We start from the raw sequence: 26,467 nt of genomic DNA, 5'->3' as shown, positions 1-26,467 counted from the left end.
CACAAAGAACAGATTTCCCTATTACACAATAACTAGAAATAAAAAAGGCCAACAAAATGTAGCAAAGGCTGGAAATGGTTCACAGAACAGAAGATACAAATGACTCAAACATTTACAAAAGCGTTCAACCTCCCTTATGATAAGAAAAATGCAAATTAAAACTATACTGATGTGCTCTTCTGCATCCATCAGAATGTCAAAACCTCAAAGCTCCCCTATCTGGATTGGCAGTGCCGTAATGGAACATTTTCCTGCATTAACGTTGAGCACCCAAATGCACAGCCTCACAGATGGCAACGTGACAGCACCTGTCGAGATTACAAAGACACACACCCTTTGAACTGCCAATTTCATTTCGGGAAATTTAATGTGCAGATACACCACTCAGGTGTGAAATCACACTGTTCCTAAGTGCAGTGTTATTTCTAACAGCAAGACTGGAAACAATCTAGCAGTCCATCAATGATGACCTGATAAACAAAGTGCTGCTCTATACAAGGCATGAGACACAACTGTAAAACCTAACAAAGAAGGGGGTCAGTGCTGGGGTGTAGCGGATAAAGCCGCTGCCTGCAGTGCCAGTACCCTATACGGGTGCTGGTTCAAGTCCCGGCTGCTCCACTTTGGATCCAGCTCTCTGCTATGGCCTGGGAAAGCAGAAGATGGCCCAAGACCTTGGGCCCCTGCACCCTCGTAGGAGACCCAGAAAAAGCTCCTGGCTCCGGAACACCCCAGCTCTGGCCATTGTGCCCACTTGGGGAGTGAACCAGTGGATGGAAGACCTCTCTCTCTCTCTCTCTGCCTCTCCATAACTCTTTCAAATAGATAAATCTTCTTAAAAATAGTTAAGAAGTTTCCGTGTGAGCTCTCCCACACTGTGGGGAAGAGAGAGCCTAGATGGAAAGCAATGGTATGACGTGCTGTCTTTTGCATGAAGAGAGACTGTAAGGGTCCACATCTGTATTTCTGTATGCACACACCCAAATTCCAGCAAGACAAATGAGACACTGAGAGTGACCACTGCGATGGCTGAATGGGTGTGGCACCTGGGTGAGGGCGGCTCCTGTGAGGCCACTGGTACCGACCGCCACTCTCCTCCTTTAGGAGTAGGCCTTCCAGACTGTAGAGGGTCACGTGGACACCCAACGCTCACAGTTGCCAGACTCCCTTGACAGAAGGTACAGTGGGTGGCCAAAAACGGGCAAAGTCTCCAGCCCTCTGCGATCTCCGGTCTTTCCTGTCCTGTAAAGGGTGGCACATGAGCTGGTAGCAGTCCCAGCCGCCTCCTCACACGGGACTGCTTCTGTCGGAGACTCTCGCCAAGTAAAGCTGCCATCCACTACCTTGCTCGAGCCACGGCACTTTGGTTCTCTGCTTTGTTACAGCCACGCAGCCGGTATTCTAGCTACAGCAGCAATGATATCCAGAAACGAGTTACTGCAGTATCAGAAACCGCACTGTGGGGCCGGGTGCTGTGGTGCGGCGGGTTAAGACACTGCTTGGAATCCCCACCGAGTGCTGGTTGGTGTCCTGGCTGCTCTGTTTCTGATCCAGCCTCTTGCTATTGCATCCGGGGAAGGCAGCAGATGACGTCCCAAGTGCTCGAGTCCCCGTCACCCATATGGAAGACCTGGATGGAATTCTGGGTTCCTGGCTTCAGCCAGGCCCAGCCTGGGCTATTGTAAGTGTGGGCAGTGAACCACTGGATGGAAGATTCCTGTCTCTCCTTCTCTCCCTGAACCCTGCAATCCCCACCTTTCAAGTTGATGAAAATAAACTTTTTAAAAACCGCATTGTGGTTTGGCATTAGTAGCTGGAAGTGGAGGGTGATAACAGGCTGTCAACCACGATGCTGGTAACCTGTATATTGCTGCACGACATTTGGCTACAACTTCTCTACTTTGCATAACCGACCCTGTGTGACCTGCAAACACAGCTCCAGGGGAAGCGATTATAAACCGAACGTGAGGGGCACGGGGGCCGGCGCTGAGGTGGAGCAGGTAAAGCCGCCGCCTGCAGTGCCGCCATCCCATATGGGTGCCGGTTCAAGTTCCGGCTGCTCCACTTCCAATCCAGCTCTCCGCTGTGGCCTGGGAAAGCAGTGAAAGATGGCTCAGGTCCTTGGGCCCCTGCAACCAAGTGGGAGACCTGGAAGAAGCTCCTGGCTCCTGGCTTCAGATCCGCACAGCTCCAGCCATTGCAGCCAAATGGGGAGTGAACCAGTGGATGGAAGACCTCTCTCTCTCTCTCTGCCTCTTCTTCTCTCTGTGTGTAACTCTTTCAAATAAATAAATCTTTAAAAAAAATAGAAAGGTAACGTGAAGGGTGTTGACTGCCTGTTGGTGCTCTGAGTGAGCTACTGTAAAAGACGAAGCAGGCAAGACGTGGTCAGTCCGTGAGCAGGAAGTCAGGGGAATACAACCGAGTGAGGGTGACGTGTTCCAAGTTGTCCAATTCACTTCGGTTGAGACTCCAAAAATCTGGGGTTCCAACCAACTAGAAAACCCACTGCCTCTGTGTCCCAAAAGTAGGAGACAAGAGCCCCTCTCAAGGTTGCTAGGAAAGTCTTAAGTATTCTTAGGCAGACAGGAGTGTCTGCCTACTTGCAAAGATCAAATTTATGGTACAGCCTCCAAGGAGCTGCTCTGAAAATACGGGAAAGACGGGCCAGGAATACCAACCAGCAACTAACGTGGGATCCACTGACCTCAAGGGCAGGTAGGCGGTGGATGGTTTCACCCAGGATTGACTGAACACAAACAACCCAGAGGCCTGCTTGGTTTCTGAGGGACAGGTGTTGGTACACGCCTGGCCTGCAAACGCCTGGGACTCCTTAGCCCTAAAGAAACCACTGGACCCCTGAACCTATGCAGCAGGAGGCGTGCTGAAGGCTGTCCAGCCTCAAGGAGGACATTGGCTCCAACGCCTGCTTCACACAGAGGAAAAAGGAGAAAGAACCGGCGAGAGAGCCAAGCCAGGAGCCACAAGGAAACAGAGGGCTGCGCACGGCGACACAAAGGCTACCGAGAGCATCCTGCACTGCTGGAGCCTCCGTGCTGGGCTGCAGTTTCAATGCCGTGACTGGTGAACGGCGGCCTGCATTTCCCGCTCTGCACCGCGGTTCCCACGCCACCTTCAGTGTTGTCCTTGGAAGGTGGGCAGTGGAGAGACTGGTCTCTGCTCTTGTAGGCTTTCAGGGTAAGAACCGTGCCTGCTGTAATACTGACCACTGCTGCAGGCCACACAGGAAAACTGGATTCCTGACCGAGAATTCCCTGGGGAGACTCTACGGCATCTCCTGGGCTGGGGGAGCGGCCTCGATGTGGGAGGAGAAGTGGACTCCACACCTGGGTAGCCAGGACACACTGAGACAAAGGCTGCTTCATTTCCCCCTGAAAAACCCCCTCTTCTCTCAACACCCATTCATGCTGACTCCTTGTTTGTTGATGAAGGCCTAGGATTTTAACTGGACAAACCCATCAACCTGGAGGTGACATTTCCCGCTCTCCTTCGTGGTTAGGCATGTATTTGTGATGGGTAACTTGACAAGGAACTGTAAGACCTGGCTTGTGCAACTTCAGTCTATCCCTCTTCCCTGTGGGCTGAGTACAGACACAGCAGCACTGAACACTTGGACAAGAACACCTTACACTACCCCCACACACACACTCGCTCACTCTCTCTCTCTGGATGTAGCAGTCCCCGAACAACACTATGGCACAGCAGGCTAGGAGAGAATGCTGACATACAGTCCAAGTCTTTAAAGAAAAAAACTGTCAACCCAGAGTACTGTACCCTGCAAAGCTATCATTTAAGAATGAACGTGAAAGACCTTCCATATCAGAAACTGAAAGAAATCATTGCCACTTGCCCAGCCTTACAAAAGATGCTCAAAGAGGTGCTACACAAAGAAACACAGAAAAAGGAACATCCCCTATGAAAGAAGGAGAAGGCAGAAAATCTCCCAGTGAAAATACAAAGGAAATCCAAAGTAAAAAATAGGAATATTAATGGAAAAATGGCAGGACAAAGTTGTTACTTATCAATAGTAAACTTGAGTGTAAATGGCCTCAACTCCCCAGTTAAAAGACACAGACGGGCTGAATGCATTAAAAAACAAAACCCATCTATGTGCTGCCTACAAGAAACACATCTCACCAACAAAGATACACACAGACTGAAAGGGAAAGGATTGACAAAGACATGCCATGCCAACAGAAACCAAAAGAGCTGGTGTAGCCATCTTAATATCAGACAAAATAGACTTTAACATAAAAACTGTTCAGAGAGACAAAGAAGGGCACGATGTAATGATTAAGGGATCATTTCAGCAGGAAGATGTTACTATTATAAATGTATGTGCACCTAATTGCAGGGCACTGGGCTATTTAAAAGAAAAGTTAAGGGACTTAAAGGGAGACTTAGACGCCAATCAATAGTAATGAGAGACTTCAATGCTCTATTTTCAGCAATGGACAGATCAACCAGAGAGAAAATCAACAAGGAACAGCAGATTTAATCGACACTATAGACCAAATGGACCTAACAGATATCTGTAGAACTTTTCATCCTACATTAAAGAATACACTCAGCAGTGCATGGAACCTTCTCTAAGATTGGCCACATACTAGGCCATAAAGCAAGTCTCAGCAAATTCAAAAGAATCGAAACCATATGATGCAGCTTCTCAGACCACAGTGGAATGAAGTTGGAAATCAGCAACTCAGGAATCCCTAGAGCGTATGCAAACACATGGAGATTGAACAACATGCTCCTGAATGAACACTGGGTCATAGAAGAAATCAAAAGAGAAATCAAAAACTTTCTGGCAAAAAACTAAGATGATAACACAACATATGGGATACAGCAAAAGCAGCATTAAAAGTTCATAGCAATAGGTGCCTACATCAAGAAATTGGAAAAGCACCAAAGAAATGAGCTATCAATGCATCTCAAGGATCTAGGAAAACAACAGCAAAACAAATCCAAAACTAGAAGAAATAAACTTAAGGAAATCAAAAAAATTAGACCCAAGAAAATACAAAAGATTAGCAAAACGAAGAGCTGTTTAAAAAAAAAAACTGACGTACCATTGGCCCAACTAACAAAAAATGGAGAGAGAAGACCTAACTCAGTAAAATTAGAGATGAAAATGTAACAACAGACACCACAGAAATAAAAAGAATCACCAGAAATGACTACAAAGAGCTGTATGCCAACAAACCTGGAAACCTAGAAGAAATGAGATAGATTCCTGGACACATACAACCTACTTAAATTGAGCCATGAAGACAGAAAACCTAAACAGACCCATAACAATTAAGAGAGGGAATCGTCCCAAATTCTTTCTACAAAGCAAGAATCACCTTAATTCCTAAATCTGAAAAAGACGCAACAGGGAAAGAATTACAGACCAATTTCCCTGATGAAAATAGATGAAAATTCCTCAACAAAACTCTAGCCAATCGAATGCAACAACACATCAGAAAGATCATCCACCCAGACCAAGTGGGATTTATCCCTGGTATGCAGGGATGGTTCAACATTTGCAAATCTATCAATGTGATACACCACATTAACAAACTGCAGAAGAAAAACCATATGATTATCTCAATAGATGCAGAGAAAGCATTTGATAAAATACAACACCCTTTCATGATGAAAACTCTAAACAAGTTGGGTACAGAAGGAACATTCCTCAGCACAATCAAGGCAGTTTATGACAAACCCACAGCCAGCATCCTATTGAATGGGGAAAAGTTGGAAGCATTTCCACTGAGATCTGGTACCAGACAGGGATGTCCACTCTCACCACTGCTATTCAATATAGTTCTGGAGGTTCTAGCCAGAGTTATTAGGCAAGAGAAAGAAATTAAAGGCATACAAATAGGGAAGGAGGAATTCAAACCACCCCTATTTGCAGATGACATGATTCTATATATAGGGGATCCAAAAGATTCCACTAAGAGACTACAGGGAAAGAGTTTGGTAAAGTAGCAAGGATGTCAAAGATCTCTATGATAAGAATTACAAAACATTAAAAAAAGAAATAGAAGAAGATACCAAAAAAAAAAAAAAAGGAAAAATCTTTCATGTTCATGGATTGGAAGAATCAATATCATCAAAATGTCCATTCTTCTAAAAGCAATTTACAGACTCAATGCAAAACCAATCAAAATACCAAAGACATTCTTTTCAGATCTATAACAAATGATGCTGAAATTCATATGAAGGCACAGGAGACCTCGAATGGATAAACCAATCCTACACAACAAAAACAAAGCTGGAGGCATCACAATACCAGATTTCAAGACATACTACAAGACAGTTAATTATCAAAACAGCCTGGTACTGCTACAAAAATAGATGGATAGACCAATGGAACAGAATAGAAACACCAGAAATCAATCCAAGTATCTACAATCAACTTATACTTGATCAAGGAGCTAAAACCAATCCCTGGAGTAGGGATAGTCTCTTCAATAAATAGTGCCGGGAAAACTATTTCCACATGCAGAAGTTTGAAGCAAGACCCCTACCTTACACCTTACACAAAAATCCACTCAACGTGGATTAAAGACCTAAATTTATGACCCAACACCATCAAATTATTAGAGAACAGTAGGGATACCCTGTAAGACACTGGCACAGGCAAAGAGTTCTTGGAAAAGATCCCAGAGGCACAGGCAAAGCCAAAATTAACAATTGGGATTGCATCAAATTGAGAAGTTTCTGTACTGCAAAAGAAACAGTCAGGAAAGTAAAGAGGCAAGCGACAGAATGCGAAAAAATATTTGCAAACTTTGCAATAGATAAAGGGTTCATAACCAGAATCTACAAAGAGATCAAGAAACTCCACAACAACAAAACAAACAACCCACTTAAGAGATGGGCCAAGGACCTCAATAGACATTTTTCAAAAGAGGAAATCCAAATGGCCAACAGACACATGAAAAAATGTTCAAGATCACTAGCAATCAGGGAAATGCAAATCAAAACCACAATGAGGTTTCACCTCACCCCGGTTAGAATGGCTCACATGCAGAAATCAACTAACAACAGATGTTGGCAAGGATGTGGGGAAAAAGGGACACTAACCCACTGTTGGTGGGAATGCAAACTGGTCAAGCCACTATGGAAGTCAGTCTGGAGATTCCTCAGAAACCTGAAGATACCCCTACCATTCGACCCAGCCACCCCACTCCTCAGAATTTACCCAAAGGGAATTAAATTGGCAAATAAAAAAGCTGTCTGCACCCTAATGTTTATTGCAGCTCAGTTCACAATAGCTAAGACATGGAATCAACCTAAATGCCTGTAAATGGAAGACTGGATAAAGAAATTATGGGATATGTATTCTATGGAATACTACACAGTGGCAAAAAATAATCCAGTAATTTGCAACAAAATGGTGAATCTGGAAAACAGCATACTTCATGAAATAAGCCAGTCCCAAAGGGATAAATACTGTATGCTCTCCCTGATCTTTGACAAGTAACAGAGCACCAAAAAGGAAACCTGTAGAAGTGAAATTGACACTTTGAGAAGCAATGACTTGAACAGCCCTTGTCTTGATTGTTGAGGAAGTCTTTTTTTCTATTATTTTCTTTTTATACTTTTTTTTTTTGACAGGCAGAGTTAGACAGTGAGAGAGAGATACAGAGAGAAAGGTCTTCCTTCCATTGGTTCACCCCCCTAACAGTCACCATGGCCGGCTTGCTGTGCCGATCCAAAACCAGGAGCCAGGTGCTTCCTCCAGGTCTCCCATGTGAGTGCAGGGCCCAAGCACTTGGGCCATCTTCCACTGCTTCCTGGGGCACAGCAGAGAGCTGGACTGGAAGAGGAGCAACTGGGACAGAATCCAGCGCCCCAACTGGGACTAGAACCTGGGGTACCGGTGCTGGAGGCGGAGGATTAGTCAAGTGAGCCACAGTGCCAGCATCTTTTTATACTTAATACCATTGGTCGAACTCTTTACTTAACATAGAATTATTTAAAGGTGTATAAAACCAACTGAAAATAGATCCCAGTAAAAATTAAGAGTGGGAATAAGAGAGGGAGGAGCTATATAGTTCAACACACATTCCTACAGACTTACCCTTAAGGGTAAAGCTAAAAACTTGCCATGGGACTCCAAATCGCATTAAGCTGGGTGGTACCAATGCCATCTTATATGTTAAAGTGATAATATTAAGTGTGTAATTGATCATATAGATAGGACTAAGTGTCAAAGGGATTCCATAAATAAGACCAAGTGTCTGATAATAACAATAGATGAGAGTTAAAAAGGAGAGACTATTTCAACATGAGAAGCAGTCCACACAGCCGACTCATAGAATGACAACTGTTTTATATAGCACTTTGACCTCAGACTCAGCCCTTAAGGCATTCTGGTCTGGCTGAAAAGCCCAGGGGAGCATTTCAGGCATGGAAAGCCAAGACACTAAGGCAAAAGGTGTCCTACGTGAAGGACCTTTGTGGGTGAGACCCCAGAGGAAAGTAGCAGCCATCAAAGGAGGAGGTGCTTTTCTCTGAAGAGAGGAGAGAACTTCCACTTTGCATATGGCCCTGTCTAAATACTGATGGAGTTTGTGGATTCAAAAGGCTTCCATAGCCTAGGCAGCTCATGTCAAGAGCCTCAGGTGATCATTGACATCACACATCAGAGTGTTAATTGTTAGATCAACAACAGGAGTCACTGGGCACTAACTTCCCATGCAGGACCTCTGTCCTCAAAGAGTTGCATTATGAGAATTAGCTGTAAAACGTGTTCTCAAAGATTTACCTCATTTTAGTGTATTAAGTGGAGGACATGCTCATGTGTTGTAAGTGATAAGTCTAAGTGCTCGCAAAGATGTATCATTCTTAGGTTCTTCTTTAACGATAATTAAGTTTCTAAAAAGAGAATTACCTTCAAGACTTGGTGACTCTGAACAGACCTTGTCTGGACTGCTGAACAGCAGTTTTTTTGGGTTTTGTTTTTGTTTTTCTCTTTATTTCTCATACAACGTGTTGAACTCGTTGCCTAGAATAGAGTTAATTTTCTGTGTATAAAGTTAAATGAAAATAGATCTTAGTAAAAAACAAGACTGGGAACAGGAGAGGGAAGAGAAAGTGGGGCGAGAGTTGGGTGGGAGGATGAGTATGGTGGGAAGTATTACTATGGTCCTACAGTTATACTTATCAAATGCATGCAAATATTTTAGAAACAATTTTTACAATTTGATTCCCCCAAAATGTTCTTTTTAAACTCCGTATGTTACTTCTGAGAAACAAAACTCAGTAAACATTTCAAATACAGAAAAAGATAGACACATGAAGGTGTTCACCCCACTCCAAAAGGAGAAGAACAGCTTTTTAAAAAATCAGAAATATGCCAGGGGCCGGCGTTGTGGTATAGCAGGTAAAGCTGCCGCCTGCAGTGCCAGATCCCACATGGGCGCTGGTTCAGGTCCCAGCTGCTCTGCTTCCCATCCAACTCTTTGCTGTGGCCTGGAAAAGCAGTGGAAAATGGCCCAGGTCCTTGGGTCCCTGCAACCAAGAAGGAGACCTGGAGGAAGCTCCTGGCTCCTGGCTTCACATTGGCACCGCTCCTGCTGTTGTGGCCAACTGAGGAGTGAATCAACAGATGGAAGACTTCTCTCTCTCTGCCTCTCCTCTGTATGGCTCTTTCAAATAAATAAATAAGTCTTAAAAAAATGCTAAACACTCAACCATGGGGAATAAGAAGTACACTAACTCTATATGGCATTATAGCACTATTAAAATCATCAAAATAATAAAAATGGACACAATGCAGAAGAAACATATGCACAAAGGATGTTTCTGAAGACAGAAAAAAAAATCCTTGAATATTTATTACAAAACGAGAGGCTCCTAAAACTGAGAGGTTCCTAAAAGTCAGACATATCGAGGCAGGCATTGGGGTGCACCAGGTTAAGCTGTGGTTGGGATGCCCATACCCCGTCAGAGTGCCAGTCTGAGTCCCAGATCCTTCACTTCTGATCCAGCTTCTGGCTAACGTCGACCCTGGGAGGCGGCAGGTGGGCGTGAATGGAGTTCAGGGTTCCTAGCTTCAGTCCGGCCCAGGCCTGGGTACTGGGGAGTGAACCAGCAGATGGAAGGTGTGTGTGGGTGTGGGTGTGGGTGTGGGTGTGGGTGTGGGTGGGTGTGGGGGTGGGGGGTGTGGGGGTGGGGGTGTGGGTGGGGGTGGGGTATGGGTGTGTGAAGTTCCACATTTGCAGGCAACTGGGGAGTGAACCAGCAGATGGAAGGTGTGTGTGGGTGTGGGTGTGTGTGGGTGTGGGTGTGGGTGTGGGGGTGGGGGTGGGGGTGGGGGTATGGGTGTGGGGGTGGGTGTGGGTGTGGGTATGGGTGTGGGGGTGTGAAGTCAGAACCATCACAGAGAAAGAATCCATGGGAATGTGAACAGAAGAAACCCCCTAAAACAACTGATTTCAGAAGACAGCAGTGCGTGTCTTCAGCACCCCGAGAAGAAAGCAGCATTGGAGGACCTCACACCCGGCCGTGATCCCTTCTCATAGAAGAAACACAAGTGTTTCATGGGAAAACCCAACCAACCAAGAAAGAGCCAGGAACGGAGCCAGCCACAGGGAAGGCCTGGCAACGGCTGTCAAGCCCACTCACATACATAATGAAGAATTTAAAGAACTGTGAAAATTACCGTTGCAGAACTAAGTGTAATGAATCTTCCAACAAATAAAAATTGAGACGTGAAGTAGGACAGAGGAGCTGGGGACGATAATACCACCCTGTCCACAGCAGAAACGGAAAACCACCAGCGTCACCCACACCACGACTTGTACACGCTCACCTGTTATTTCTCAAGAAGGATGACACAGAAAGCTGCTTTTCAAAATGTTCTGTAAAAGTTGGGGAAATATTTCAAGGAGTTTCATAAAAACACTTGAGCTCTGACAGTTCCTTCAGTTTCATGTACTCTTTTCTTCTCATGCGAGATGTGCAGGTAAAATTATTATTTAACACTTTTCATTCAAACAGCCTGATTTTTTTCTACAACCTGATATTTGATGGCATTAAATCTTCATAAAATATTAATCCTATTTCCATAGTCATTTCTATTCTAGATTATTATTAACTGATACTGATAATGGATCTCTCTAATAATTGGTAAGTTTTTTAAAACTTTTCACTTAAATGTTTTTGAATAAACAGTTTTCCCACAAACAATATAGTTTTGAACAATAAATAAAGCTTCTTTCCAAGATTATGATCAAGACAGATGTTTCACAAAAATCTTTAAATAATGATAAATGTTTAAGTATAGGGGCCGGGGTTGTGGTGCAGCAGATTAAGCCGCTGCTTGTGAGGCCAGCATCTGATATGGGTGTCAACTGGGGTCCGGGGGCTCCACTTCTGACCCAGCTCCCTGCTAATGCACCTGGGAAAGCAGAGGAAGATGGCCCAAGTGCTTGAGTCCCTGTACCCACGTGGGAGACACAGAAGAAGCTCCAGGCTCCTGACTTCAGCTTGGCCAAGGTCCAGCTATTGCAGCCATTTGGGGAGTGAACCAGTGGATGGAAGACCTCTATCTCTCCTCCTATCTCTGTAACTCTGCCTTCCAAATACATAAAAAATAAATCTTTAAAAAAATCTGTCTCTACCTTTAAAATAAATCTTTTTTTAAAAAAGTATAAGCTATAAAAGCCTACGTATATACTACAATGCCAAATGTATTTAAAAAAATAACTATCTGAAACACCAAGTGACCAAGAGAGAGGGAGAGAATCAATCTTCCATCTGCTGGTTCACACCCAAATGGCTGCAATAGGCAGATCTAGGCCAGGCCAGAGCCAGGAGCTAGAACTCCATCTGGGTCTCCCGAGTGGGTGTCAGGGACCCAAACACTCGGGCCAACCTCTGTTGTCTTCCCAGGCCCACTAGCAAAACGCTGGGTCGGAAGCAGACCTGTCAGGGCTCACTCAAATCAGGGATCCAACATGGGATGCCGGTGTCACCGGCAATGGTTTAACCCACGGCACCACAATGGCGTCCCTGGCATGTATTTTATCTTCAGGTATACACACGGACATATCAGGAAAGGGGCAGATATGCTAACCCTCTAACAGTGCCTCAGGGATTAAGGACAGATTTCCCCTTTAAACTCAGAAATACTGTTAAGTTTGCAAAGGTTAAAGAAATACGTAACCTAACAGTTCTGCTGCTTCTGTTAAAAATTCCCTTCTTACTACCCCCAAATAACAACAGTTACCCCTAAGTAACAAGTGACTAGACTTCAAAAAAGTTCAGAATCTGTTCTGCCTGCCTGAGACCAGGAGGTGGTAACTGTGTACTTGTCAACAGATATTTAACAAAACTGATGTCATAATTCAATGTGAACTCAAAGCACCCGCTTTCGTCACTGTGTGAGGAGTCCTGGTACAGGCTGGAAGACCACGCCTGGACTTGGGAGGCGGCCACGAGGTTCTGGGACAGGCATCTGTTGTTCCAGCACACGGCCGCCAGCCCCCGGAACCCGGAACACACGCATCAGCTGGCTGAGCCTGCTGCCTCCCCACACAACCATGTGCACGGGAGCCACGTACCGAACCTGGTTCTCCAAGAAGTGCATGTAGCGGTAGAGCAGGGTGTAGGACGGAGACAGGATGCCCACCGACTTCATGCGCGCACCACGCTCCAGCTCGCTCTCCACGGGCATGTTGGCGAAGCAGGCCAGGCCGAAGAAGGGCCCCTTTCGGAAATAGCTGAAACAGAGAGGCTTGGAATCAAGGAGCGGTTTGGTGGTGGCTTCTCTTTGAGACGCAACCCAAAACGCCGCAAATTAACTGTGTCAGCTTCGGGGGAAGAATTAGTCCCAGGCTCCCAGATGGGAGAAACAAGGCTAACAGAGACTGCAGAACTCGCCAGGGGCCACGCGGCCAGGGCTGGGCCTGGCCCTTGGTGCACCTGCTGTGGCTCCCTTCTCCCCGGCACCGCAGCCGGAGCGCGCCCCACCATTAGGCCCGTCTGGGGTTCCTACTGCTTCCTCAGCATCGCCCATACTGATTCTCCCCGCACTCCCCGAGTCGCACACGCTTAGTGGAGCTGCCATTTTATCTCGTCCCCTCTCTCACACTTGCATCAGTCCTGGTTTCAGTCCAGTGCAAGGAGTAAAGCCACCGCCTGGCCCCCAAGTCCTTCCCATGCTTCTCCTCACTGCACAGGGCGACCAGCTGGCCAGACTTGAAGCCGGGGGTTCAAGTTAGGTTAACCCAAACTGAGCTGAAACGCCTTTTTTGTTAATACCAAGCTTTATGGTAGAAGCTCTCGGCTTTTTGGGGTCATGAAGTCCACCCAGAACTTGACAACAGCTAGAGACCTTCTTGCTAGAAAATGGACATCACGTGTATCTCACACGGCACCTGAGGCCCCCTCGTCACAGCCCTTATGTTCTGGGAAGCTGCTGGCGAGAGCGGGCGTGGACAGGCACAGATGAGGCAGGGTCTGGAGTCCTTACATGAAATCGGACTGAATTTTGTGGGACCCACTGGCCATAGACTTGAACTCAACGCCTTCAAGGTCAATATCTTGAGGTAAGCACCATTCCACCATGTTTCCTGCGGGAAAGCAAGGAGACAAGTCAGAAACAGAATCTCAAAGGGATGGGCTTGCTACAGAGCCTGGCGCCCGCGGCGTCTCAACGACATGAGGCACCGAGATACCCAAGGGTTCTCCCGTCACCCTAAGCCTCCCAGGAGGGCAGGGCACGGCCGGCTTTGGAGGGACAGTCCGCTTCCCTCTGCGACGCTGTCCGTGGTTCTGCCTCTCTGCTGGCCACAGCCAAGCCTCCCCCCCGCCCCCCCGCCCTGGCCTCTGTGGCTCTGCCCTTCTTCCTTCAACCCCTGGACATCAAGCTCCCAACCTCACCTTTCCATGGCTATTCATGACCTTGAAAAACCCCAAAACTGTTTAAAAAAAACAAATCCTCATTCTCATTGACCTCTTCATGGCACCTACTAATTTTGAAAAAATTCCTGCCATCACACTGTACCCCGTGAAGATGTGCAGTTAACGTCCATTCAAACAAATACATTACCAGCTTTTCTTTAAGGACTTGTCACCCCTTCCCCCTCCTCCCTTTCTTCTCCCCCCTCCCGCCCCACTTCCTCTCTTCTGTCAAGGTCCTTGGTGCCAACCTGACCCTTCCCGACTCCTTGCAAGGCAAATGGCCAAGGCTAAGCTGCACAGGGCATCTTCTGAGGCAGATAAGAGGGAAGTTCCCGAGGCTTCAAAGAGCCGGCTGCCTTCTACTCCCCGCCCCCCGCCCCACACCACGTAGTGGCAAATTCCCTCCTTAACACGATAAATACCTCAGTTCTAAACGTATCTTTTCTCCCCCCCCCCACCCCCACAGGCAGAGTTAGACAGTGAGAGAGACAGAGAGAAAGGTCTTCCTTTTTCTGTTGGTTTACCCTGAAAGTGGCCGCTATGGCCGGTGCGTTGCACTGATCTGAAGCCAGGAGCCAGGTGCTTCCTCCTGGTCTCCCATGTGGGTGCAGGGCCCAAGCACTTGGGCCATCCTCCACTGCCCTCCCGGGCCACAGCAGAGAGCGGGACTGGAAGAGGAGCAACCGGGACTAGAACCCGGGGTGCCGGTGCCGCAGGCAGACGATTAGCCTAGTGAGCCACGGCGCCAGCTAAACTTGTCTTCTAAGAACAGACTGCCACCCCTCTATGCTTCCAATCAAGCAGCCTCTCTCCATCAAGGCCGGTCTCCGTCTCTCCTTTCTGGGGGTATGAGGGGCCAGAACCCGAGCTATTCCAAACCTAACGTTTCCCATGAGTCCCAGGATAGAATACTATTTCGTTTCTTTTTCTACGTCTCTGACAGTGCAGCTCAGCTTCTCTCCCCAACTCTCTCCTCTCTCCCAAAGTGAGTCACCCATCGATTCCGCACTTCCAGAATTTGGTGACTCATTCACTTACCATGAATAACTGGGCTGGCGCCGCGGCTCACTAGGCTAATCCTCCGCCTTGCGGCGCCGGCACACTGGGTTCTAGTCCCGGTCAGGGCGCAGGATTCTGTCCCAGTTGCCCCTCTTCCAGGCCAGCTCTCTGCTGTGGCCCAGGAGTACAGTGGAGGATGGCCCAAGTGCTTGGGCCCTGCACCCCATGGGAGACCAGGAGAAGTACCTGGCTCCTGGCTTCGGATCAGCGCGGTGCGCCGGCCGCAGCGCGCCGGCCACGGTGGCCAATGGAGGGTGAACCAACGGCAAAGGAGACCTTTCTCTCTCTCTCACTGTCCACTCTGCCTGTCTAAATAAATAAATAAATACATAATAACTGAGTTACATGTTGGAGATGCAAAGTCAAGTGAAACACAGTCCCTGAACTCAGAGCTGGAGCTCAGGAGACCAGGGTGAAGGCTGAGAGCTCCAACAGACGGTGGGATTTCAGCACGTGCCCACGACAAATACCCTTCCGACTGACGAAACCAGAGGATGTTATCTGGAGGCTGGAGAGAGAACACTAGCGAGGACTCCCTACTGGTTTCATGCATATTAAACATTTTTCAAAATAAAACACTAAGGTACTTGTGAGATTTCATTTTAGCACAAACTTATTAACACTCCAAATCCCACTCTCCTAGGCCTGAGCACCACCAGCAGTAATCCTAGCCAACAGTGTTTGCAGATAATTGTTTGGGGCATCAGAGAGCACACAACGCAGTCTCAGGGCAGGGCAAGCATCAGAGGGGATTGCCAGCCCCCCTTCTCCAGCCCCAGGCGCTCTGTTTCTTTTCAAGGAAGGAGTCAGGATTCCAACTAATCAACTCACCAAAACAAAAGCATGAACAGGGAATTGAGATTTCATAAAACGGAAAGGCATTGTTGTGTTTGCCAGGGTGAAGGACAAGGAAAAGCACGGACAAAGAGGCCTGGTCTTGGCAATGAACGTGAGCTTTCCAAAGCAGATTTATTTATTTATTTTTTTTTTTTTTAAGATTTTATTTATTTGAAAGACAGAGTTAGAGAGAGAGGTGGAGACAGAGGGAGGTCTTCTGACTGCTGGTGCACTCTCCAAAAAGCCACAACGGCCGGAGCTGGGCCAAGCTGAAGCTAGGATCCAGGACTGCTTCCCATGTGGTGACAGGGACCCAACCACTTGACCCATCCACCACCTCCCCCGACCTTAGGTGTGCATCAGCAGGAAGCCAGAATTCGGAACAGAGCGAGGACTTGAACCTCGGCGTTCTGTATGACACAGGTGTCCCAACCACTAGACCAAACACCAGCTCCTAGGTGAGCTTTTTAAGTGCCTGGATTTCCCCCATCCCTTTATTCCACCGCATCAGCCATGCCCCATCCCGCAAGAGTCTAGTGACGCCCACACTCTCGTGGAAAGCATTACAGCAGCTGAGAACTTAAGAAGGGGCCGGGGCCTCCCCTGGAGCCACAGAATCAGTCTTCCTTCATCCCATCAGATGAGAGACTGCTGGTGTGTACCGGAGACAGAACGTGCACACTCCCCAAGCCTCCGTGACGGCAGCACACGGCCAGCACAGCAAAGGGACAGCCTGCACGGCGGTGCAGTGACCCTCAGTAGGCTTAGTCCAGTGCCCAACGCCTGCCCCGGTGCACACCCCACTGGCTGGAGCAGTTTCCTTCCTCCAGCTCAGCCTGTCCATGACCATTCGGTAACTCACTAAACCTTGAACTTCCTTGTACTTCCATGTGAGTCTAGGGAAGTCCAGGAAGATCCACCAGTCACACCCATACAACCCCGTGAACATTTTCTGCATAACCAGCACCCACGTCGTGCAGTAGAGACAGGAACATCTGGCCTGGGTTGGGGTAAGCTGGCAGTTTTGATGCTCATATCCCGGGTCAAGGCGCCTGGTCTGGTAGCTGCTTCCAGCTCTGGACTCCAGCTTCCTGCTAACGAAGAGCCTGACAAGGCAGCTGGTGATGGCTCAAGTCACTGGGTCCCTCCACCCTTGTGGGAGACCTGGATGAGTTCCCGGCTCCTGCTTTGGCACCCGGCCATTGAAGACATTTGGGAAGTAAACCAGTGGATGTGAGCCCGTTCCATCTCCTAAATTCATTAATTTTTAAAAACCAAAAAATAAAAGAATTTAAAGAACATTATCTGGAGGCCAGCGCTGTGGTATAGCGGGTAAAGCCACCACCTGCAGTGCCAGCATCCCATATGGGCGCCGGTTCAAGTTCCTGCTGCTCCACTTCCAATCCAGCTCTCTGCTATGGCCTGGGAAAGCAGTAGAGGATGGCCCAAGTCCTTGGGCCCCTGCACCCACGTGGGAGACCCGGAGGAAGCTCCTGGTTCCTGGCTTTGGATCAGTACAGCTCCAGCAGTTGTGGCCAATTAGGGAGTGAACCAGTGGATTGAAGACCTCTCTCTCCCCCTTTGCCTCTCCTCTCTGTGTAACTCTTTCAAATAAATATAAATACATCTAAAAAAAAAAAAAAACATTATCTGCACATCAGAAGCTTCCCTGCAAGCTCTCTAACGAATCCTCTCGTGATTAAGTATCCCGACGAACAGGAATCAGCTTTGCGTTTTTTTAAATTCCTGCAAGCACAACCCATCCGTCTCCTTCGCTGAGCGATGCTGTAAGCCTCTTCCAGGGTGCGTGCTGCAGCCTATCCCCTCCTCCTAGCACAGGCCTGTGGCAGTTTACCTACTTACCTGCTGGTGCGCACTGAGCGTGTTCTGGTTTAAAGCTACGAGGGTACTGAAGTTCATGGAGATTCATGGAAATGGGAGGAAAAAATATTTTTTAAAGATTTATTTATTTATTTGAAAGTCAGAGTTACACAGAGAGAGGAGGAGAGGCAGAGAGAAAGAGAAAGAGAAAGAGAGAGAAAGAGAGAGAAAGAGAAAAAGAGAAAAAGAGAAGGGGGGGGGGGGTCTTCCATCGGCTGGTTCGCTCTCCAATTGGCCGCAATGGCCAGAGCTGCACTGATCCAAAGCCAGGAGCTTCTTCCGGGTCCCCCATGCGTGTGCAGGGGCCCAAGGACTTGGGCCATCTTCTACTGCTTTCCCAGGCCACAGCTGAGAGCTGAATCAGAAGTGGAGTAGCCGGGACTAGAACCGGCACCCATATGGCATGCCGACACCACAGGCGGCGGCCTTATCCATTAGGCCACAACGCATGCCCCAGGAAAAAAAATAATTTTGATAAAAAAAAATTTGAAAACCATGTATATGAGGGGAACTTCCAAAAAGTTAGTGGGAAAAGTGTATTATGGGAAAACTAAGAGATTTTCAAAATGTGTGCACCATAAACGTATTGTTCAATTCCGCTTTCTCTCACCGGCTTTTGAGGTACACCTGTATCGCACCGGCACTGCTGTGAGCACTCCTGCGTGTCAGGTGGTGAGGACCTGGCTAGGCTGAACTACCCCTCTTGGCACTGCCTTCCTTGTGCGGTTCCAGCTGAGACCCGGGGGGCAGGACTGAAGCAGTAGCTGGGTCGTGTCTGCACCCAGAAGCTGGTGCAGGAGCCTTGTGCACCGGCTGTGTGCCTGCAGGCAGCCACCGCGGCGAAGGGCGGCAGCCAGGGCCACTGGTGCCGCAGCCACCTTCCCCTGGCTTCTTCCCGCATCTTCTCCAATTCCCTAAGCCAGGAGCACAGTCAGTTCTTCCACAAGGAACGTCGACGTCGGCTTCTCCTGCAGGACATCCCTCTTGTCCAAGCTGTAGCCAGTGACAGTGACTCAGGGTCACATCTACCCTGACCACCAGCTGCTGCTGCTTCCCCACTTGACCCTAACTCTGTCCACTAGAGGCTTGAAGCTACGCCGTGGCACACAGACAGCAGCCTCACACGGACTGTCGAGCTGGCTCCCCCGATTGCGCAAGATCCAATCCCACCTACGATGAGCCGTCAAACATTCACGGCAAAGTGCAACTAAATGATGTTTATTTTGGTGCAAAACAATTAGAAACCCAAGCTTATTTTTTCATAATACACATTCTCCATGAACTTGGAGGAGACTCTTCATACATCTTCTAGCTGTTCTGTTTCTGACTGGACCTTGACTGACACAATGTGCACACATTTCTGTTGGTCCTAGGAGTAAACCGCTTTTAAAATGTCTGCAAATCAAGGAAACCTCAGGGAGTCCCAAACCAGTGTTTCCCAAAGCTTATGTTAGTAGGGCTTTTAAAAATAATAAAAATTAAAACAGAGAAAAAGGCTTTTTGGCAAAGTATCCTCAGGTAAACAAAGACATCGACAGTCTTCTCTCGCAGGAGTTTTCAGGGCCTGTCACACGCTGCTCTGCACGGTTCATCTCTAGATCGACACAGCGCCCCAAATTATTGGGCCAATAAATCTATTTTTCAGGAACTTTTAAGTAGAACACATTTTTTGTTTGTTTCAAAAAGTTGGTATAACAGGAACTCCAAGTTGCCCCTCGATATCCAAACATCCACTCATCCCTCCCAGTAAGGAACAGATCTTGCTATTTCTTGCATGGTGCATGCCCCCGTCAACGGAGTACCTTCTCGCACACAGGGATGGCTACGGGAGTCACTCGGGGCAAGCAGGACGTGGGCAGAGGAGAGCTGCAGTTTCCAGAGTGAGCCTGAACGGGAAGGCGTGTGCTGCCCCTGTCTCGTCCCGCTGCCGACAGCGTGGACGTGCTGACTGGGAGAGGACGCTGGGGCCACAGGCAACCTGACCCGAGCTCCCTGAGTGACCCTGTCCATCTGATAGGCCAGCTAGCTCCGGTCTGTCCCATGAGAAATAAAGTCCTATCTTGATGAAGCCACTCCTGCCTCGGGGCCTTTGTGTACATGGGCAAGCCTGTGTCCTACTCGTGTGTGGGAAAAAATGGAATTAAAGATCAATCTAGGCCGGCGCCGTGGCTCACTAGGCTAATCCTCCACCTCGCGGCACCGGCACACCGGGTTCTAGTCCCAGTCGGGGCGCCGGATTCTGTCCTGGTTGCCCCTCTTCCAGGCCAGCTCTCTGCTGTGGCCCGGGAAGGCAGTGGAGGATGGCCCAAGTGCTTGGGCCCTGCACCCCATGGGAGACCAGGAGAAGCACCTGGCTCCTGCCTTCGGATCAGCATGGTGAGCTGGCCGCAGCGCGCTGGTCGCGGTGGCCATTGGAGGGTGAACCAACGGCAAAGGAAGACCTTTCTCTCTGTCTGTCTCACTGTCCACTCTGCCTGTCAAAAAATAAAAACAAACAAACAAACCAGAAAAAAAAAAAAACAGATCAATCTATGCTGGTACGAAATGTCCTTCTGAAATTCAAACCTAGGTTTTCCGTAACACACATCTCTGATGAAATTTTTCAAGATTCCTCATGCAGCTGACCTACAGGATAAGGCCCCACTCCTGGTCCTAAAGCCTGCCTCCTGTCCCTGGGCCAACGCCCCCTGCACAGCCGCACCATGTCGGTTACATCCTGCAGGTCAGGAGGGACCCGAGCCCTGCGGGTTGGGAAGAAAGGTCCCTCGGGCTCAGGCTCCACAAAGCTACTCTGGATCGGACGCCCTTTATCACTGGACGCACACACGAGCAGAGCAGATCCGGTGACTACGGTCCCTCGCCCAGCCTATGACAACCACGGCTCCGATGTCCGCCTCCCGGGAGACTGCGGACATCCAACGGGAAAGACATTGGCTCGCTCACGTCACAGCCCAGACACGGGCATTAAGGAAGCAAACAGCTTTACTAAGGACAGCCATGTCTTTGCAGAGCTAATTGATGAAGTAGTGTTAATTACCCTGGGAGAGGTAATGATACTGAGCTTATGTAAGACAACAGTCGCCTTCTTAGTCGGCACTCAAGCGTTTAACAGAGAAGTATTACCATCTCTGCAATTTACTTTCAAGTGGTTCGGGGGAAAATATAAAAAATGTTTATCCAGGGGCCCAGCATTGTGGTGTAGTGGATAAAGCCGCCACCTGCAGTGCCGGCATCCCATATGAGCACCGGTTTAGGTCCCAGCTGCTCCACTTCCAATCCAGCTCCCTGCTAATGGCCCGGGAAAAGCAGAACACAGTCCAAGGGCTTGGGCCCCTGCACCCATGTGGAAGACCCAGATGAAGCTCCTGGCTTTGGTGTGGCCCACCTCTGGCCATTGTGGCCATCTGGGGAATGAACCAGCAGATGGAGATCTCTCTAAATATATATAACTCTGACTTCAAATAAGTAAATAAATATTAAAAAAATAAAAATAAAAACTAAAAGAGTATATCTGTATATATCCAGTTCTACTTTAACACTTGCTGAATTTGTGGCAATGCAACTGATATATTAGGAAACAACTCGACCACAGAGACTTTCCCACGTGCTTATGCTATACATCTAACACAATTCCAATTAAAATCCCTGCAAGTGATTCTGTGGATACAAATTAATTCTTATGTTTATATAGAAAGGCAAAATACCCAAAACAACCAACATGTTCTGAAGAATAAAGTTGGAGGCCTAAAACTACCTAACTTTGAGATTCACTATAAAACTCCAGTCACGAAGGTTAGACAAACAGGTCAATGGGACAGAACGGACAGCCTGAAACAGAGCCACACAGACACGTGGAAGTGACTGATCTTTGTCAAAGGAAAAAGGCAACACAACGTAGAAGGACCTTCCTTACAACAGATCATGCGGGACACTCAGACGTCCACACGCAGAAACGGACTCTAGACACGGACCTACGCCCGTCAGAGAGATTCACTCAGCGTGAGCAGCAGACCTAGCTACGAGGTTATAAAACCTCTAGGAGAAAACCGGGGTGCTCTTGAGTTTGGTGATGGACAAGCACAATCCATGAAAGAAAAGGTGAAAAGCTGGACTTCATTAAAATTAAAAACTTCTGGGGCAGGCATTTGGCACAGTGGCTAAGATGCCAGTGGGGACACCTGCCTCCCACAGGAGGGCCTGGGTGCGAGTCCCAGCTCTGCTGCCGATCCCAGCGTCCTGCTAACGCACACCCTGGGAGGCAGCAGAGGGTGGCTCCGCCGGTGGGGTCCCTGCCGCCCACATGGGAGACCTGGACGAGTTCTTGGCTCCTGGCTTCAGCCTGGCCCAGTCCCAGCTGTTGCAGGCATCTGGGGCGTGAATCAGCTGGTGGGAGATCCGTTGCCCCTCCCTGCCTCCGCCTCTTTCAAATAAATTAGTCGACAGTTTTAAAATTATAAACTATGATTTGCCAAACACTATGACTAGAATGTAAAGAAAAGTCACCCACCAAGAACATAGTTGCTGAACACCCATCTGTAAAGGAGAAAAGGAAACTTAGAAACGCAACAACAGGGCAGGCATGTGATACAGTGGTTAAGCTGCAGTTGGGATGCCCACACCCCATACGGAACACCTGGGTTTGAACCCCAGCTCCACTCCTGATTCCAGCCTCCTGCTAATGCAGTTGGTGACAGCTCACGGAGTCCCTGCCCCCACGTTGAAGATCTGCATGGAGTTTCTGGCTCCTGGCTTCCCCCTGGCCTAGGCCTGGCTTTTGTGGGCATTTGGGGAGTGAACCAGCAAATGGTAGTGTTCTCTTTCTTTGTTTCTCAAGCAAAATATAAAAATAAAAAAAAAAACTTAATAAAAAGAAAGCAAAACTCCACATGGGCAAAAAATCCAAAGAGACACTCCGCACAGAAGATACACAGATAGCAAACGAGCGTTTGAAAACATGCTCCACATTCTAGGTCACCAGGGGTTGCAACAACACAAAGAGACACCACTGTACACCTATTAGAACGGCTAGAATACAAAAGACCAAACGCCCAGGGCGGATGAGAATGTGGAATGACAGGAACTCCCATTCATCGCAGTGAGTGTGTGGAATGGTACAGCAAACTGGAATGAGAGCTGGGCCGTTTCTTACAAAACTAAACATACTCTTATCATTTGATCCAGCAATTACGTTCCTTTGTATTTACCCAAATGAGTTGGAGACACATGTGCACACAAAAACCTGCACACAGATGTTTTTGGCAGCTTTCCTCAGAATTGCTGAGAACTGGAAGCAATCAAGATGCCCTTCAATGGATGAATGGATTGAAAAGACTGTGGGGGCATGCATATGATGGAATACTATTCGGCAAAAAATGAGAAGTGAGTTATCAAGCCATGAAAAGACACGGAGGAACCCCAAATGCATATTGCTAACTAAGAGAAGCCAGTTTGAAAAGGCTATGCACAGTATGACTCCAACTACGTGACAGTCTGGAAAACGCAAAACCAGGGACAGTAGAAAGGTCCCTGGGAAAGGAGGAACACACAGGTGGTGCACTAACTCTTAGACAGTGAAACTAATCTGCATAATACTGAAAGATGTGAGACTGTACGTTTTTCAAGACCAATGGAACTGAACAAAGGGTGAAAACCAATGTAAACTATGGACCTTAATAAATAATGAGGCCACACGGGCTCATCAGTTGTAACCACTAAGGCAAGATGTGAATTACTCTGACCATTGAGATTTTGATCTTGAAAAACACAAAGTGAACATGGAAAACCATACCCAGCTCCATCAAGCCACGTGGGATTAAGGCACCCACCTCACACTGCTGCCTGAGGCCACTGCGCTGAGCCAAGCACACCCAGGTCTCGTGTGACAACAGCACAGAACTCTGGTGGCCCCGACACTGCCCTGCACCTCCCCAGCTCAGCCACCTCCATAAGCAAACTCCAGGTCTTCTGCGGGTAGTTTTACATGGTACACACCTCTTAACCACTTAATAGGCAAAGCCGTCCCGCATCTGTATGAGCTTCTATTGTTTCTATGGGGTCCGTCACTGACAAAGGTTTTGAGTATTGTGCCCTTCACCCCATGCTTCTCGCAAACCCTGGGAATTCTTGCTGCACAATACTTCGGTAATTTCCAGAACACACAGCTCATGTTAGAGGGAAGCTGGCTGTGTAAAGATCAAGCAAGCGTGGAAAACGAAACAGGGACTCGCGCTGAAAGGTACCCAGGCTCTCACCGCACAATTCTCTCAGCTTTTCTAAGGTTTGAGACAACTTCAATATGCAAACTGAAATTACTGAAATAACAGACGTGAAAAAACACAAGGAAGCCATAAAGGGCTTTGCAAAAAAACAAAAGACCTGAGGCAACGTATCACAGCCAGCAGGGAAGGGAGAACTGCCTGAGGTCGCCTTCCGCAGAAATGTTGCAACAACCGGTGACCAATTTACACAAGAATTTGTAGCAGTTCAGGGGAAAGTGATTTTTGTAGAAATAGCAATGCTTCGTGATCATGGTCTCTCCCCTGCCAGGTAAGCAGTGGCCATTGAGGGGTGAACCAACGGAAAAGGAAGACCTTTCTCTCTCTCACTGCCCACTCTGCCTGTCACAAAAAAAAAAAAAAAAAAAAAAAAAAAAAGAAATAGCAATGCTTAGGGGAAGTCAATGTCGTAAACACCTAACACTGAACACCTCCTATCCAGGGTTTGCTCTTCGCACCCCACATATCCTGGCCCCAGGGGCTGGGACCTGGACAGACTCAATAGAGGAGTCAAAGGGAGGGGAGTGGCCCCTGACAAGCCCAGGTCCCCACCTGCTCGTTCCTTTGTCATAGTCTCCCCCTTCCTGGGTGACACCTGGGCCCTGCCTAGCTCCTCCTGCAAAGACAACTCAGGAGGCGGCTTCGCAATCTGCTCTGCGTGAGCTCAGCTGGCCTTCGGTAAACTTGGCGGAGGATAACTCGGCAGCGGCATGCCAGGTGCTGAGCTCATGCACCTGGCAAATACACATCCATCGGTGTGTAAGGGAACCTGGGCAGGTGGCTCAGTCACTCCAGGAAGCCGTGAGGGCGGGGCCAGGCCTGGCGGAGGATGTGCAGGGGGTCTGACCTCTGCCACCCTGTGGCCCCCAAGGTCAGCCTGGCAGCGGGAAGTAAGCTGCCCCGACTGCACACTCGGCGGCCTCCACTTCCCAGCTGCGACTGTTGCAGAGCGAGATGGCCACACTCCTGGGCACTTTGAATTCATCAGCCACCATTTCCAGGGAGGACAGACATGAGCTGCTGCTACTGCTGCCTGTTGGAAAGTTCACCTCAAACATTTCAGGCAGACAACGCAATCATCTTGACCTAGAACAACGTCTGCACATCGCACCCAGGCGACCTTGCTTCTTCCTCCTCCCTCTGCTGGGTGGTGCCCACTCTGGACTTCCTCTTGAGCTCGTTGGCCTAGAAGACACTGCTCAGCTCCTGCCCTCATCAGTGGCGCTCGGCGGCAGGTGCCTCTCTCCCTGAGTTTTACTCTGCCTCCCATTAATGCACACACAGGCCCTGACTCCCTCGGAAAGTAGGAAGGACTCCCGTCTCGGGAACAAAGGCAAGGATCCAGGAGCACCCAGGGTCCCTACAACACAGTCCCTACGCAAAACCACCTCTTCAGTGGCCACCAAATCCCGGAGATGGAAGACACCCCAGAAAAGTATTGAGTTCAGACCCCCACAGCCCCCACCAATTGGCGCCTGGTCTTCAGTGGTTTGAAATGCTCCTGAAACCACCTGGGATAAGGGAGGGCCGGCAGTGGAGTATAGCGGCTAAGGCTGTCGCCTGGGACCCCGGCATCCCAGAAGGGCCCTGGTTCCAGTCCCGGCTGCTCCACTTCTGATCCAGCTCCTGCTAATGGCCTGGGAAAGCAGTGGAACATGGCCCACGTGCTTGGGCCCCTGCACCCAGAGGGGATGAAGCTCCTGGCTTTGGCCTGGCCCATCCTTGGCCATCTGAGGACTGAAGCAGCAGATGGAAGACAGCACCCCCCCCCCTCTGTAAATGCATCTTTCAAATAAATAAATCTTTAAAAAAAAAAAAAAAGCCTGAGTCAGGAAGAAATTCATCCTGGTGATTTAAAGTCAGCCACACGCCAATCTGAATATGGCTGAATTCCAAGGCATTCATTTCACAAAGGCAAAACCTTCCGCTTCCCAGCCCCCTCTAATGTGCCACTGGGCAGTGGTGTCGGAGGGGAAGAGTGCAGGCCCAGCAGGCAGGGGACCCGGGCTCTGGCCTCCCCCCCTCAGGACCCTGGGTGAGCCGAACGCCAGGCATCTCTTACTCTCGACAGCCTAGACTTGGGCCGATCAGCAGCAAGGTCCTCGCAGCACTCAGCACAGTTCCTGGCGCAGGTGGGCATTGTGACAGCCACTCCTGCCTTCTCGCGGCACGAGAGGAGAAACGGCATCCACAACAGACGGCCACTGACTGACGTCTCCTTGAGAACCGCAAGCAGATGAATCACCCAGAGCCGGGCAGAGTCTGCCAAGGTGGGACTCATCGAGTCAACCACAAGTGTGCTGCGCTGACATCCAAAGGAAACCACAGAGAAAGGACAGTGACAGAACCGGCCAGCAAGAGGCCTGCTCTTTGCGTCTCCAAATTTCCCACTCACATTCCACTTGGTCGCTAAGCCACTTCCCACTTGCCTGGAGTCAGGACCTCGGCAGAACTCCAAGTTACACCATGCCTCTCTCATCTCCACT

At 48.7% G+C, this 26,467-nt stretch overlaps 1 protein-coding gene across 4 annotated transcripts in view; it reads right to left on the bottom strand.

Moving 5' to 3' along the window:
• DENND11 (DENN domain containing 11) overlaps nucleotides 1-26,467 on the bottom strand; it is a 51,348-nt gene that overhangs the window by 18,498 nt on the left and 6,383 nt on the right. For all 4 annotated transcript variants that reach the window (XR_016231831.1, XM_089329656.1, XM_070071393.2 and 1 more), the window contains exons 2-3: nucleotides 13,499-13,598; nucleotides 12,588-12,746 (exon numbers count right to left, since the gene is read on the bottom strand). Coding sequence is in view for 3 of the 4 variants with exons in the window: in XM_051835135.3 (XP_051691095.1) it covers nucleotides 12,588-12,746; nucleotides 13,499-13,598 (259 nt within the window). In the remaining variant the exon portion in view is untranslated. The remainder of the gene's footprint in view (nucleotides 1-12,587; nucleotides 12,747-13,498; nucleotides 13,599-26,467) is intronic.

This window comes from Oryctolagus cuniculus, chromosome 3 (genome assembly GCF_051225735.1).
Source record: "Oryctolagus cuniculus isolate XC-2025 breed Fujian yellow rabbit chromosome 3, ASM5122573v1, whole genome shotgun sequence".
Lineage (NCBI taxonomy): Eukaryota > Metazoa > Chordata > Mammalia > Lagomorpha > Leporidae > Oryctolagus > Oryctolagus cuniculus.
The sequence above is the reverse complement of the archived record's forward strand: the minus strand, read 5'-3'. Positions and strand labels throughout refer to the sequence as shown.